General features: G+C 34.2%; 2 protein-coding genes across 3 annotated transcripts; one reads left to right on the top strand and one right to left on the bottom strand.

Annotated features, from left to right (window-relative positions):
- Positions 1-2370: 2370 nt before the first annotated feature.
- LOC123307366 (protein seele) lies at positions 2371-4646 on the top strand. Its single transcript, XM_044889648.1, has 3 exons — positions 2371-2512; positions 2718-3043; positions 4415-4646. The coding sequence occupies exons 1-3, from the start codon at positions 2425-2427 to the stop codon at positions 4538-4540; spliced, it is 540 nt and encodes a 179-aa protein (XP_044745583.1). The 5' UTR covers positions 2371-2424; the 3' UTR covers positions 4541-4646.
- A 2509-nt stretch (positions 4647-7155) lies between these two features.
- Positions 7156-15646, bottom strand: LOC123307220 (leptin receptor gene-related protein-like). 2 transcript variants are annotated; one of them, XM_044889440.1, is made up of 3 exons: positions 15447-15646; positions 7608-7682; positions 7156-7549 (listed from the first exon to the last, which is right to left on the bottom strand). In XM_044889440.1, exons 2-3 carry the CDS (start codon positions 7652-7654, stop codon positions 7252-7254), a joined length of 345 nt encoding a protein of 114 aa, XP_044745375.1. In that variant the 5' UTR covers positions 7655-7682; positions 15447-15646; the 3' UTR covers positions 7156-7251. The 2 variants fall into 2 exon arrangements, with proteins under 2 accessions (XP_044745375.1, XP_044745376.1); XM_044889441.1 differs by lacking the exon at positions 15447-15646 and adding an exon at positions 12563-12581.
- Positions 15647-17368: the final 1722 nt, after the last annotated feature.

Below are 17368 nucleotides of genomic sequence, written 5' to 3'. Positions count from 1 at the left end.
GCTTTACTATTTTCCAGGTGAACTGTCATTTTAGCATTTTGGGTTGTTGTTGAATTAAAATTATCAGCAAATTATAAAGATGGTTTTTACGGACGTGTGAAAGACTTTTACTATTGAATTCTACTTCAAAATTGGAAAGAACATTGAAGGAAAATGGAAATATTCTGTTCCGGCGACTTCATTGAAGCCTATGTTGCTGTTGATTATTAAGAATGAATTTTTCCATTGTACTGTTTTGCGATGTGTTGACGAAACAGGTATGTTCAAACAAAAGGTGGTATACCAAAAAAGAAAACTCTAAAGTTCAGTAATAATGAAAACATGGTGACAGAAGCTCGACAAACCTCTCTTCAGATTTTATCTCAAGTGGATGGAGTATCCGTTGACATATGCCACCCGATTTTGAAAAAAAGATATCCATTTGTTTCCATAAAGATTGACATGTTATCAGAAAACTGAAAAGGTTGTGATTACCTAACCTTGTAGCATCCGAGAAAAATTGGAGTTCAGTATCATACTGAACTGATGCATACTAGCATACTGACAGTATGCATCAGTCAAAGGGAAAATGTGGACCTACTTTCTTTTATGGAACTTCAATAGCAGAACGTTATGAAGGAGAAAGCATCATGCCTTTTTATAGCTGAATTGAATTTTAACACGTTGAGCGCCATCCAAATATTATTATATTTTCTTGTGGGGCCAAATTTTCTGTGTCGATATTTTGATTTGCTCTTATATCATATAGATAATCCCTTTGCTCAGATTCTCGCTAAAAGTGCAATATCGCCTGATATCAAGAATATTGATGAGCGGGCCCACGGGACCGCTCTGGTCCCCAGAAAAATAGAAACGCACAGCAAATGCGGTACAGGTGAAATTTGTCGAGTCCAATCTCCTTATTATAACCATAACAACACCTGTTCAATTTTTTTCGAATAAAAATTCGAAAAAAAAAACTACTGAAGAGTAGTCGTAAATTCCAAAACAGCGGTCCCTACGGACCGCCGTGGTCCTACAAGTAAGACCATCAGCGGTCCCTACGGACCGCTGTGGCGCTCAACGTGTTAATAAATTGTCCAAGAGCCATTTTCATGTAATTCAGTTCTTTAGTTTAGTCATGGATTTTCAGTAATGGCCAAATGAATTCAATATTTATAGAAAATTAATAAACATATTATTGAGAATCTTACTGCGATCTTTTCATATGACTGAAGTAACTAGAACCTTCTTACAAAAAAAACATACTACCACGATCAATTCAAGATTCATGTCTCTTACGTATGAAAATAGTGGACGGTTAAAATTTTTACGAAGAACTTTTCTAACCGCCTCAGATTGTTTGGATTCTTGTCATCTTACTCAATGAAAGAAATGCTTTTCGAACGTTGGGTGAAATTAACAGGTAACCTTTTCTGAAAAGTGCCTTTCCGTACAGAATTACGATATATAGGTTAATGTTATCATTGTTTACATTTTGGGAAGATGAAGTAATTCAAGGAAAGACATACGTGCAGCCACCGAACATCAGCCTTCAAAATTTCATAGCCTACTTGACGACGAATTTTTTTGAACGCACGATAATTGGAAATGGCATAAGAGGGAAATCGTTGAAGGACGATCAAACTCTCTGTAAACCCGCTTGAAATTTGGATATCATTTTTGGTGGTCATAGGTATGGGTGACACGAAATAATCAATGGAATATTTATATCTTTTATGTTGTAGAAGATAAAGTCCTTAAGTAGGTATATGCAGGCAGGGTGTTTCAAATGCAATACTTTCGTGGTTTCATTTTCAGGGAATGCAATCACGCGAGATCTCGTCAATTTTGAGATTCTCTCGAGATTGACAGTTTTGTGTATTTATTCTTGCAAATAATTGAAATAATCATACCGCACGTGTTTCGCTATCAAAATAGCATCTTCAGGTGTGTGAAGGTAAACAGGGGAGCCTCCGCTGCGCCACTGCGTTCTCCCTTACTATTCGTAATGAAATTCAATTCTACCAGTAAGCAAAGTTTCTTGCAAGTTGAAATCACAGGATACAGGCAAGTTTGATACAAGGCTCTTTGATACAGGTTGCAATATCACTTCGGGATCACGCCAGAGTCTCTGGATCATGCTGTGCTTATGTTTGGTCTTTGGATCAGTTACATGTTCAATTCATTTAAGTATTTTATCCGAAGTTTATTATTATTATTGTGAATGGTAAATTTCATGCCAACTTTCGTGTCGAAATGCACTGCGGACCGCAAATGGGCAATGGCGCAAATTGATTACGAATGCAGCTTAAAGTTCAGCAATCAGAAATATCGGAACATACCCAATAACAAAATTAACCTAAAATAATTTTCTATTATATTCTATGGTTGTTTCTGCCTTCGTAATCGTTGAAATTCAAAATAAGAAATAAGATATAAATAATGGAAGTTTTGAGAATAGCTTTATTCATTTCAATCTCAGCGAGTTCAGCATTATCAAAAATAGATCCAGGAGAACTTAAATGTCTGGGTAAGCCACCACTCGAGCTTCAACCAGTAAATTTTGTTTAACTCAGAAATCACAGCATATGTATTTTACTCTGCTGAAATTTTCTATTGGGTTTTATGAAAATATTCGTTTCAGGCTCCCTAGAAAGAACTGAATAGCATTTTTTCAGAAGAATCACAGGGTATTATGAACTTCAGCTCAATATAACAAATTTATTGAATTTTAGTGTGTGAACAAAGTATCAATGAAATGAAAAAAGCAGTGAATTTGCTGGATCCATCCAAAAAAATTGATGTCGGCGGATATCATTTAGATGCTGAAGGAAATTACAGATCAACCAAAGTAATATCTGCGGCACATTCAGAAATTCTGTTATCAGAAATAATGGACCAAATATGTGATAAAATGGAAAATTATGTCAGGGCAACCTGGAAAAGCAATGGTACTTTAACTCTTCTGAACCTTTTGGACCCTTCAGGTGGTATGAATTCCAAAATGTCAGAAGTCGATATTATTCAAGATGATGATCTTAATAAGAGTCTACAGTACTATGTAAGTAACTAACTCTATGGTACGATGGGATACTGGGAAAAATAGGGAAGTATTTTATATACCTTAGGTTTTTCTATTGATATGTTGATTTTCACAGCAAGATTATCTACCCAGCATACAAATTTCAGGCTTCGAATACATCTCAATTATGTGAACTAAAAACTATTTCAAGGATCTAAAAACTAAGAGCCAATTTACACAATGTTTTGTTGAATAATTATTGATAGATAATTCCCAAGCAACTATGCAATTGGCGATATGTCACTATATATGTTGGTGCAAATCACAGCTTTTTCATATTCAAAACAAAATAGTTCTCCTTACACCAACTCTTGATGTTCCCTTCGATGTCCCCCAATAAAGAATTTGCCTCCTCAATTGTCAATGCTAAAGATGGCATCATCTGTCAAGGCAATAAGTTGTGCCAAAATCCCTCTGCATTACTTTAGGTTTAGAATCGAAGGATAATATAATTACTTGTGATACACCAGCTTTATTTTTCCTTATAGTGTACTGGTATTATAGGTATTATCTATAACCATTTCTACTGTTTGTGATCTGTCTCTCAAATATCTTTCTAGCAACTTCAATTGTTCTGGTACCATATTTTGACGTCAACTTTTACATAATCAAATGCTGCTAAATATTAGTTTTGTTTGTTGGTTCACAACATTTCTGAACTGTACAAGGCAAGCGCAATTCCATTTTATGGTAGGGAAAATCTATTTGCGCAGAGTAACTTTCTGAACGCAATCAAGGTGTTGAGTCTGGGGAGTGTGGTGGCCATTCAATTGGCCATTTCGAATTTAGTGAGGCAATGGCTCACAGATCCTTTCCCAGATAATTGGTAGGAGAGCGCCATGCTGCCCAGACTCGACACCTCTAGATTTTTTCAAAAACTTTGCGAATGATAGCTAATGCACGATGGTGTGAAACCAACTGAACGTTACTACATGGAATTCTTTCCATGTCTATGAAGTACTGAAAACCAGAAGCAACAACCATCATACAAGATTGGAAGGTCACATAAATAGGTACGCAACCACTGTTATTGGATAACCAACCAAGAAGATTGAGAAGACTGGCCAGCTGACTTACTGGAAAACTAAGAGTTCCCCTCAATAGAGGGAAAATTGTTATATTAAATGTTATCGAATATGCTGAATGTATATTCTGATTGCTTGTGGAAATAAAACATGAAAAAAATTCTTAAACCAAACCATCTTTATTGCATAGAAATAAGATGTTTAAACGTGGTTCAAGAATGTAATCAGTGTGCAATGAAATAGTGCATACAGCCATTAATATTATTATTAATCTCCTGGATGGGATGATGAAAACAATTCATATTCATTGATTTTTTTTTTTCAGTGTACCTCTATCATGGAAGAAAACGAGGATGATGTAATAAAATATTTTCAAGAAGGTCAAGATGGATTTGTTTGTTCGAAAATAGGACTGTGCAAAGCAAACCATTTCGTGAAAGAAGATTTATAGCATTTCAAGAAATGATCCTACACTATTAAAATTGTCTCAAACATTCCTTCAATTAATGTTTTGATTGAAACCACAATAATTAGGAAAATAAAGGATGTTCAATCAATATGGCCCTCCAAGACCAAATATCAAGATCAATGAATGCCGAGCAGAATTCATTCATCCTAGATTTTTACTGAAAGAGTGAAAGACACTGTTTTGTGTCTTCAGAGTCTTATAATACAGTACAACCTCAATAGTAAGAAACGGTTACTACATGGGACACTCCAGTAATCTGAACAATTCTATGCTTCAGGCATTTTGAAATTTTTACCTCTGAAATCCCATCGCGAAAATATTGATATGCAAAACACAATATAATTTTATTGTCTAAACAAGTTGAAAAAGTTTTTGACTGTTGGAAAACCGCACGGTGCGCAGACGCAATTTTGTGCTAGAATGTTGAAATGAAAACATTATACAGGCACTTTTTTATGGCAATCCAGTTGCATACTATGATTTTTTCCTACAGGTTTATTTGCTGAGCTATAACATAAAGTTGTATTTTTTCTTATGAGAACAGTAGTTTAAAATGACTTAGAAAAAATCGCCATTTTTTTACCGTTTCAGAAATATATCATACATCGCCCTCAGTTTTTCTAAGTCATTTTAAATTACTGTTTTCATAAGACAAAATACATCTTTATTTTATAGCTCAGCAAATATACCCATTGGAAAAAATCATAGTACGCCACTGGATTGCTATCAAAAAAGTGTCTATAATGTTTTCATTTCAACATCCTAGCTTCAACAGAAACAGAGATAATGATCAAAGTTGAAATTTTAATTTTGTCCTATAACTCGAAAACAAAAGAAAAGAGGAATGCAGTTAATGGCATTATTAGTTTCACGAAAAAAGACGACATGAATGGTACAATCATTTTCCTCTATCTCGTTGGGGTGAGAAATTCGTAGTTCAGGTATCACCAATTTTGCCCACCCTGTACATGAAATGAATATGGTATTGTAAGATACATTTGAAAATTTCATAATATACAGGATGTTCTAAATATTTCAGAAATTAAATTCTAACTGACTTATATCTTCATTCAAAATTTGGAAGAGATCGAATTGTTATTTCTCCATAAACTTCTAATGGTGGGACACCCTGTATATTCTCCCAAACATTTCATTCATTGTGTATAAACATCATCAGGGCCTACAAAAATAATAATTATAACCAATAGTTCCTTTGATAAAACTAGATCTGTCGAAATGATTAAAGTGACTTTCGTCCAGTTGCAGGAGAGTCCATTAAAATTTGATACTCCGTCAAAATGTCAATCCTCCATTTTCCCTCCAAAAATGACAGTTTTAAATTTTGATAGGGCATCAAATCTTAATGGACTTTCCTGCAACTGGACGTTAGAATCGCTAAAAAGTATTGACATCTATCAAGTTACATAGGTAAAAACAAAAGGGGGCAGGTGCAGTTTTAAAACACGAAAAAAATGAGGTATAATATTCATCAAAATAATGGACAATAACCGGTAATAATTTAGTGTATTATATTTGAGTATTCAACAATTCCCTAAACTCTAGGGTCATTTAAATATAAAATAAAGTCCTCCAGTGATGCTGGACACTATCAATGAGAAGATCTTATGATCTTGTTGTTTTGATCAACTTGAGTGTTGATTGTAGTAGATAGTAGTTAGTAGTAGGAAGGGCCTGGAAAATTTCTTGTTTTTTAGGGAGACCTCAAATGCAGACCTCTAATCTGACCTTCAAGTTTGATTTCAAGGTCAAGAAGATTTTTTTTAATAAAAAATATACATTTCTCTTTCCAGAATATCAATTGAAGGAAACGAAATGTCCCCAGGTTTCCATGAAGAATATGATTTTGCAAAGAAAATGTGTATCCTCTGTACGAAAAATTTACTTGACCTCCAAGGTTAGCTTGAAAATCTACAGACCAAGAGAATTTCATTTCAAAGATTTTCTGATCCAAGCTCGCCCCAAGGAGCTAATTCATTGGATTTTTTTAAATGGGTCACCCAATATATTTTTAGTCTCATGGAATTTTTTCAAGAACTTGATTCGATGGCTTGATCTGGTGGTGAGATTTCTTATGTGTATTGTGGTTTTTATATGACTTCATCAGAGTTTTTGTATTAGCTGATCGCGAATATTCCGAAACGTCACTGAAGGAGTAGCCGTTTCCTTTTATGTTACTTGTGTCGATATATCCATCCCGCTATACATTTTCAAGAACTGAAAGTTGGGCAACTCTAGTCCTTGAACACTTGTACAGATTTTAATGCTTCACAATAAAACTGATGTGGCCGATACTTGATGAAAATCCATAATCGAAACAGATTATACGATTTTCACAAAATGAGTTCAAACCGCGACACGCGTTTCGCTATCACAATGGTAAACTTGTTTACCTTCACCCACCTGAAGATGCTATTATGATAGCGAAACATGTGTAGTGGTTTGAAAACTCATTTTGTGAAAATCGTATAATCTGTTTCAAAGGATAAGGCGACGTTGATATTGTTTTGCACCAGGGCTGAGATCTAACTTCCACTGGTGGAGTACGATTGTATAGGCATAAAAGTGAAAAGAAGAACTTCTATAAAAGTTCCTATATTAATCTACTGGCTTACAATACATAAAATTCGCTTACACTTAAAGCATTAATGAACCATTTATAAAAACTTAAAAGATTACCACATGTTATAATCAGAATCGTCACTATCAAATGTGAGAAAAAATCCTAGAAGAGTGCTGTAAACAACTATATTTCCTGCTAAGGTCAAATAGCAGGCACCCCATTGTATTACAGGAACTCTGGCTAAGACAATCGGCAGAGCAAATGAACTAACTACAATGCCCATTGTGAGAAATATTGCATTTTCCATACATGAATTTCCGGAACCAGATCCATCAGAAAATCTTTTCGCTATCATTGTAGGTATAGGAGAAATCATATAAAACAATACTACAAGAAATGGCCACCAGCTTCTGTAAATTCAAGTTAATTAAAAATTGGTATAAATCATCGAAAATGTTCAAGACTTACGCGTAAGTATTAAGAGCGCACGCTAAGATGATGAGCGTCATACCCATAGATCCAGCAAAGGCGAGACATACCAACCTGAAATAAAAAAAAAAACGCTATACCTGGAAGGAATCATTTCAATAAAACAGTGGAGTTCATAAGAATTAATTTCAGAGGGAGAGGGAGACATACAAAACTAAAAATTTTCATTAAGGTACTTAAGTAAGTAGGTAAGAATAAAAAGTAATGTTTAAAAGAAAACTGAAATAGAAATCGTATGAAACTTTCGATGTTCTAAAAGCAACCGCGAAAAGGGAGAAAAAAGGGTAAAAATATTATACGATATTGTACGATTTTATGAGGACCTGCCAGCCCCCTCCTTATATCCGCCACTACACTCAGACACATACAAAATTAGATTCCATAAATTTATTGAAAGTGTGCATGAATATTAAAAATGTTTCATTGACACTGCTACTGCAGTTTCTTCAAATTTTTTTATGTACATTCCAAAAGAAAAAAGTTCCATGTGGAATGAAATATAATAATTTCTATACAGCGTGCCAAAAAAGTAATTCAACAATCCCATAATTCTTGTATGAAGAATTATTAAGGAGAATCCTCGCACCGACGTTAAGCGTTTATGGCGATCGTTATACAGGGATGTCCCAGAAACCGACGTGAACCCGGAACAAGGCGATAGCTCCATTTCTGACCAGAATATTAAAATTTGGTTCTAGTAAAAGTGTCTTGGTTTTCGAGATGTTGACAGTTTTGTGAAGTTCGTCATCACCTCATTGATTTTTTTTGTCTCACCGTGTAAGGTCGAAAATGTTGTTTTATCGAATACTTGACGAATTACATGTCGGAATAGTTGGGTATAATTTTTTTTATAGCATGAACGATCAAATTTGGGTAGAAAAATTTGAGGAAAAAAATAGTGCGAGTCAATTTTTTTTTTCTGAGCACACCATAGTAACCTTGGATAATCTTTTATCATATTGAACACAGATTATAGAGTATAAAAAATAGAAAGATAGGAAACGAAGCGACTAAAGTGATGTGAGCGCCATCTGTGTTTCAAATGTGTTTTTAAAGCCCTAAGACTGGTTAAAATATCAATTCGGGGGACATTAACAGAAACATGACATTTCTGAGATTTCAGATGGCGATTTTTTGTCAAAGTGGTTTTGAATATTTTGATTCTCGTACCGCCTTTTGTTTATCAAGCTCGTTCTAGTTGCTGATTTTTGAAATTTTGTCTAATTTCTTGGTGAACACCTCAAAATATCGTTTGAAAATTATTGTATTGTGAAGAACTGTGGATCAAATAAAACGAATTTTACTAAGGAAAAAGGGAATGTAAGTATTAAAACTGGTAACATGTGAATCGGTCATTCATTGATTTTTCATTTTCAGTGCTACGAAGTGGATAAAATTTTCAGGGCGTAAAGGCCTGTCAACACTATACTGACTACACCATGTGCAATGAACATTTTACTTCAATTCAATTGAGAACTGTTCATCCTGGTAAATTATTGTATGCAGGAAGCATCCCTTGCATGAAGGGTCCATTTAGGGGAAATTATGACTTTTATACGTCCATTCAAAGATTCTCAATTGCCTTCAATATATTCAGAAATGCAAAAGTTTTATGGATTTCGATTTGTGAATCGGGAAAGTCAAAGTCAAAGATTATAGAGTAGAAAGATGGGAAACGAAGCGACTAAAGCGATTTGAGCGCCATCTGTGTGTCACGCGTGTTTTTAAGACGCTAGGACTGGTTAAAATATTAATTTGAGTGCCATTTGCAGAAATATATGAAATTTTTCAAGATTTCAGACGTCAATTTTGATCAAAGAGGTTTAGAATGTTTTGATTCTCATTCCGCTTTTTGTTTATCTGGCTCGTTCTAGTTGCCGATTTTTGAATTTTTTTGTCTTATTTCTTGGTGAAAACATCAAAATATTGTTCGAAAATTATTGAATGGTGAAGAAGGGTGGATCAAATAATATAATGTATTTTACGTGATTAAGTTTTTCACTCAACTAAGGAAAATGGAAGCGTAAGTATTAAAAGTCGTAACATGTGAATCGGTTATTCATTGATTCTAATTTTCAGTGCTCCGAAGTGGATAAAATTCTCAGGACTTGAAGACAATTACTTCAGCAAACACACTACTAACTACACCATGTGCAATGAACATTTTACTGCAGGTCAATTGAGAACTGTTCATCGACGTAAATTGTTGTATGCAGAAAGCATCCCTTGCAGGAACGGCCTATTAAGAGGAAATTATGATCTTTATAGGTCCATTCAATGATACTCAATTGCTACTCTTTCAATATATACAGAAATGCAGAGGTTTTATTGATTTCCATTTGGGAACCGAGTGCTTGTCAAATTGTTGTTTGGAAAGTCAAAGTTTTATGAATCCTGCTGTGAGTGTTTTGTTCATTCATTAATCAATTTGTATATTGTGTCATGAAGAGACCATATCATAAGGAAATCATTAAAAAAGCACCAAGAAACTATACTGACATACAGGTCTTGCATATGTCTGTAAGGTTTTTTTTTAAGTGTGGTTCTGAAAATTCTTTAAATAATACCTACATATGTAAGTAACTGGTATATGTATGCTATGATGGTATGTTGAATATTAGTTAAATGGTTCATATTAATTTCTGATATATATATATGTATATATATATATATATATATATTTTACAAATTCAACTAAGTTCATTAATTCAGAACAACCTATTGTACAGAAACAACACCTTCGACGTATAGCAGATCACCATATACTTTAGTGTCCTAGTTAAAGCTTCATTTACTGCCCAGATAGAATTCGAATTTCGCGCCCTTCAATTAAAAAACAGAAAACTGTTATCAAAAAGTTTTCCTGTATTGACAGTACGTTTTTAGCGCCATCTCATTGTCACGCGTGTTTTCACTGGCCAAAATGTAGTCGGTTTTTAGTACTAGCGATATGAGGGCGTTTCCTATCTTTCTACTCTATAACCTTTGGTCAAAGTTTTATGAAACCTTCTGTGAGTGTTTTGTTCATTCATTAATCAATTTGTATATTGTGTCATAAAGAGACCATACGATGAAGAAATCATGAAAAAGCATGAAGAAATTATACTGACGGGCTTGAATACAGGTCTTGTATACCTCTGAAAGGTTTTTTTCAATTGTGGTTCTGAAAATTTTGTAAATAATATGTAAGTAACGGAAATGTGTATACTATGAGGGTAAATTGAATATTGGTTCATGTTCTGATGTACATTGTACAAATTCAATCAAGTTTATGAATTCAAAACGTTTTCACATCTTTGACGTACCTATAGCAGATAACCATATACTCTTGTCTCCTGGGCAAAGCTCTATTCGTTGTCCATAATTTCAAATTTTTGTAAATTTTTTATAGATTGCACATAAAAATTTATCAAATCTAACAGCGTATTTCATTGATACCAATTGATTCCAAACAAAGTTCAGATGAAAACAAACATCCTGGTCGCAAAACAAAACCATCCTTTTGTTTTGTCGCTCAGGATGTTTGTTTTCTGGTCTCAACAAGGTCAATATTGAAATTCAATACAAGGAATAAAACAGAAAACTGTTATTTACAATTTTTCTGTATTGACAATACGTTTTCAGCGCCATCTCATTGTCAAATGTGTTTTCACTGGCCAAAATGTAGTCGGTTTTTAGTACTAGCGATATGAGGACGTTTCCTATCTTCCTATTCTATAATCTTTGATGTTGAATAACCTGATTCATCCTCAATATACGATTAGAAAAAAAAATATATCAACATTTGTTGCCGTGGAACTGAAAACAATCAATGAGTTTATGATTTCGACGAATTCCACAAAACTGTCAATATCTCGAAAACCAAGACACATTTACTAGAACCAAATTTTGATATTCTGGTCAGAAATGAATTGAGCTATCACCATGTGCCGGATTGACGTCGGTTTCAGGGACACCCTGTATATCAAATGTACGACCATTAGATTATAGCTATTCACTGATCAGACTAAAGACAAACTAATTAAGCTGGTTTGTATTTAAAGAAAGGTAAAAATTTAAAAAAGTACTCATACGAAGAAAAGTGGCGGGAGTTGTTCAGAGAAAACTTTTACTTCAAGAATGCATAATGTTCATTTTCTTTTAAAGAGAAATCGAAGTGTGCAAGAATTTTTCCCAATAATTATTCGTACAAAAATGATAGAGTGTGGTAAACTGTTTCGCACTCAACAGCTCGGGCGCCAGTGCAGTGGGAACCCCACGTCTTTCACAGAATCTCCACAAATTAGCCTCGGTAGACTTGAATAATCCCCCCCATAATTTCATTCTGGGTGCGCCACTGGTCTATGCCGTCTCAATCCACTCTCATAACCCCCCAAAAGTTGATCTCTGGAACATATGTAATCCAAATTTTTTAGGAACTTTCTGCACCCTTCCTATTCTTATAAAGTATTTATGAAAATCGGGTGTCCATAAAGGAGTGCCAGGAGTGGTCACTCATCCCTATTTTATTTGCATTAATATAGCACCTCCTTTGCTATACCTAGTATGCCTTCTTGGTTTTCAGTAGAATAGAACGTATCATGGAGACTAAGAACTTCCCTTCGTAAATTTAACGAAAGGCACAAAACTCGTCCACCATGTTGGAGCCGCTAGTTGTAATTAGTGACTTTTGGCAGAAATTTATTAACTCCTACTAGTCAAAAAATCAGTATATTTCAGCTTTGTATTTATCGTAGCATATTTCGTTCGTTCTTTAATCAAAATAATTTGTATTTCGTCAAACACTCGACAAATGTCAGCTCAAAAAGGCGGTTAGTGCTTGAAAAATCTATTGCAAAATATGCCCAACAGAACATAAACAAACATGTATAAAAAATAAACAAACTGACAATTTTCCATACTTATAAGGTTCAAAATATTGTGTTAATACTCACGCTTTGGATTTCCGAGAGAAGAACCACACATGAAACAGAGAAAACAATAATTATTATAATTAGAAATATTCAATGGAAATATATATTCGGATGCGCCATTGGTATTGCTATATTATATTATTAGCCATTCTACTAATGTTAGTTCGCTGTAAATTTGTTTGAATAAAAGTGCAACAATGGCTATAGAGGTTGGAAAAAACTATGTTATAATGGGGAATTGTCCTCAATTTGGGTTATCACTGCATATGCAAGTTTAAACTGAATAATTATGAGTTTCATTCATGATTTTTTCGGAAACTGCGGCAACAGCGCCTACTAGAAAATACAAAGAACCATGTCTGATCAGTTTGTTTATAATATAACAGCTGTTGATTTACAGGCGCCTACTTACTGGCGAGCCTCAAGTGCAACCGGCCATAAAAATCCTATAAAATTTCACGACCTTTCTCGTTCGTCGCAGACTTCATAGACAGCCATCTTTGTCTATCTCATCAAGATAATGTATTTGTTGTCCTTTATTATCAAGGCATATTTCAGTCGATGTCGTCAACTTGTGCAATTGAAATGAAACGCTTCAAATTTCAAATACCCATTTTTATTTTTCATTTTTGAGTGCTTAAAATAATTTTTTTTTAGGAAACGATTATTTCAAAATGTGACCTTTCAAAGATATTTCATAAAAAATACATCATTTTCTTTAGAAGGGGTATTCCCTATTACAATAATTGTAGTAGTGTTACAAAATACCATAAAATATGACCTTTTGAATTAACCCATTAGAAATACTATGTAATTTAATTTTATCATGCGTTAAAGTAATGTTTCTCAATTTTTTTTTACCACTGTGACTGTGTTAGTGTGTTGTGTTCTGACTGTTACGATGTTCATTGTTATAATACTCTATTTTATCTCTCCAGAATATTCTGATACTAAGAGTAAAAATGAACTTCATTGTTCGTAGATGTCAACGAAATACATGCATGAAGCAGAAGAGTCTAGAAATATTCTATAAATAAAATAGAAAGATTTTCCCAAGAATGAGGGGAAACAGGGTGCCCCAAATTCGATGCTCACTGAAAGCATCCCTGACCGCCTGACAAACTGTAAGGTAATTTTTCCATCCTTTAACACATCCTAGAAGCAGAATGCGGTACTCGTTCATTTAAAAAAGTTATCGAATTATTTTTCATAAACTACCCCCTCCCACCCACCTGAAGACCTGTTAAAGGAAGAGAGGAGGGTTATGTCATATAGTATGATTTTTTATGATTAAATTGCACGAAATGAACAATATTTTCCGCATAATTATCTTGCTAATCCTAAAAATATATTGAAAATTTTTTTTTTTGTAAAGTGAATGTGGCTAACTTCACACTGGTTAGAAATTTTGAGCTAGGAGAATGATTCAAAGTTCTCTATCTTCATAAGGTGTTCCGAAAGTGGCATGATAACACTGAAATGAATTCTAAAAATCATTCATTTTAGGCTTAACACGTTGACTGTCCCATGTATCACATATGATGCATAAAGGTTTTCTCCAGGAGTCCATGAGTCGTATGTGATTCATTGATTCATTTTACGTTCAAGATAAATATGGTTACTTTTCATGAACGCTGCAGTGTGGCCGGTTCATATAGGCTGAACGTCTTGTAGAAATATGTATTGATAACCTCAATCATAATTAATCCTACATGATTCAAGAAACGTCAGCATCAAGCCATCCATTCGACTTGAAAATTAATTTTTTCATAGAATATATAATTTATCACTCAAAAGTAACCCTTCTATTTGGATAAATGTGTTGGACGTGGGGGTGAAGAAAAAATTAGAATGGGACAGTCAACGTGTCCAAACGTTTCTATAAAAATGAAGACTATCCAGAAGGGTATTCATATTCATATTTATTTGTTATCAAAATTAGCAATAGTAAAATAATAAATTATTTTCACCGTCAAAGCTTACGAGTTAGTCACAAAAAGGAAATCTATTTCAAACATTGAACAAGTATCTGACAAATTTATCACATTGCAAGTAAGAGGACATTTATTATCCTCTAGAATGGAATTTTGATGGAGCTCCCATATCCCCATATCATATATCTATATATTTCTATTGTCTACACTCATGTGATCCAAATCAAAATTGTCCACTAGAATCAGTTTTTTCAGTTCACTATCTCATTTCTTGATCTCAACTTACTCAGAACACTTTGGGTATTTTAACATCCTCTGACCTTTCAGAACATTTGTCTAGGTAATCTGCATGCTGTTATTAATAGCATTATCAGCTTAAGGTTTATGTATTGATATATTTTTGGGTTGTAAACTGCATTGTTCTTTTTAGATGATAAACTGCATTCTTCCATCTCCATCGTTTGAGGATTTCCATAAGTTTTTAGTGATTGCTTTTACAAGAAATGGGCAATTAACTATCAAAAATCATCAAACCTCAAATTAACAACAGAACAATTCCCCAATCTTCGATATAGTACAAGCTGCTTTGCAGATTATACATTGACTCAATAATCATACATACCTAGCACAAATTCAAAAAGCATTATAAACTGTTCATTAAGGGAATTAGTTCTACAATGTATGAATGATAATTATTATAATAAATTAATAGCAAATATGAACTAACAATAACCTTATTCGAACATAATTTGAAAGTCATCAGGATATTTTGAGAAAACAATTACATATTTTGAGAATACACCAATATGAGAGATCAGAGATCAAAAATAATTCTATGAGAATCAGGTAAATAGGCAGAAAAAATATAAATAAGGCACCAAGTAATGCAACTAGACAACAGAAAACAAATTTTGAATTTCAAACTTTTAAACTTAGGGATAAGTATATTTTGAACTCAATATAACACTCACTTTTAATTCCTGCCATTGTTGTTTCTTATTAAGTATTTCGAGATCGAATCGAACTTCTAAATTTTCAGCTTCTTCATATATTTAATCGAAAGAATAATCAATAACTCTGTACACAAGGAACAAAACTTTGAATATTATTTTAATAATTGTCTCAAGCTGTCATAATCAGCTGAAATAGTGACATGTGACAAGTGACACCTACATAACTGCTGACAGTGGACAGAACGTCAAAGCCATAGAGATCCCTTTCTCTATGGTTTAAATGAAGAAAGCACTCGAGCACTCCACGAACGCGTGCTTTTTTTCAACTTAACTTGCATTCGAGCAATTTGAATTTAATATGGAGTCCGAAACTCAACCGTTATGGAGATATTGAATTTTGAAGATTTTCTTGAAAAATCCTTTATTTTTGGCTTTTTTATCGATTTTTTTGGATTGGAGTGCCTAGGGGCCGTTTTCTTTATGTATCCAGTTAGATGGCATTTCAGCTAATAAAAATGATCAACAGAAACCTCGACAGAAACTGAACCCACCACTAACAACTCAAAACGATTGCTCTACAACGGTTAGAAGAACTGTTTTTAACTATGAAGCGCTTTTTTTGAGAAAACTTCATTGGACTTTTTTTGTTTCATGTTTCATTTACCTATTTTAGCTACTTTTACCTCAAACTGAAAATGTATCCTCTACTACCTTAACTGCCACTTGGTCAATATTTCGCTTATTTAATAGCAAGTGTTATACCTTTTTGAAAAGCTTAGGAGACGTAGAAGTTTTTAAGATTATATGCCGAATAAGTTCCATGAAGTTTTTTTTCAAAAAAAGCTCTTCAAAGTTAAAAACACTCAATGAAAGTTCTTTAATTCTAACCGTTGTCGAGCAGTCGTATATTGAGCTGTTAGTGGTAGGTTCAGTTTCTGTTGATGATTTTTATTAGTTGACATGCCCTCTAACTTGATACATAAAAAAACGGCCCCTAGGAGCTCCAATTCGAAAAAAAATCGATACAAAAACCAAAAATAAAGGATTTTTTTAATCTCCAGAACTCAATATATCTCGATAACGATTGAGTTTCGGACACCATATTATAGAACTAAATCCATCAGAAATGACCTGAATAATAACCTCCTTCAATATTCAGTACGACTTTCCCTGTAACCCTGTATATAATGCTATTTTGCATAAAAACATGGCCGCGTACGTTCTTCTCCTCCCATATGACCATCCAAGAGACATGCCGTTTCGTATCGGGTTATGTTGACATCCCTTTGGCTGCCAAAAAGGACATATTTGGGAAGTAACTTTCCGTCATTGAACTCCAATTGAACTCTAAAAGAACTGGAATGGCCTCTTAGGTACCGAAATACAACGAAAAGTGTGTCCAACTGAGACGGAAGATGTAGAGCAACCCATCTGTTTCTAATGGTTCGGCAACCAATCGAATAACCGCATCAGACGTCGGACGCAGCAGTCGTCTCACTTCAACGCACCGGGTTGTTTTTGTTTACATCGTTATAAACCAATTGGAATTGACAGAGCGCAGAGAGAGATAGATTGCTCTACATCTTCCCTTTCTGTCTTCCTCAGTTTGCCTGCATCGAGATGCCATTCCAGTTCTCAGTTCTTTTAGAGTTCAATCAGTGGCGGCTGGTCTGTGAGGGCTATAGGGCTACAGCCCCCCATACAAAAAATCACAAGAAATCAATCCTTCTATGCTATTTACCTTCCCATACGATTTCCAATGAAAATATTACTTTCCACGGTTATTTATATAATTTATTAATGTAAAACTTTCATGCGACTCCTGCAGTTTTGTTTATTTCAATCATAATCTAGCAGTTCGTCCCTGCATGGGCGATGAATCGTATAGCCCCGAATTCTTGCATTCGGACAGTCATTCGGCTCCAGCCGCAACTCTTCGT

The sequence above is a fragment of the Coccinella septempunctata genome, chromosome 2, assembly GCF_907165205.1.
Source record: "Coccinella septempunctata chromosome 2, icCocSept1.1, whole genome shotgun sequence".
NCBI lineage: Eukaryota > Metazoa > Arthropoda > Insecta > Coleoptera > Coccinellidae > Coccinella > Coccinella septempunctata.
Note: the sequence above shows the minus strand (reverse complement) of the source record. Positions and strands in the feature narration are given on the sequence as shown.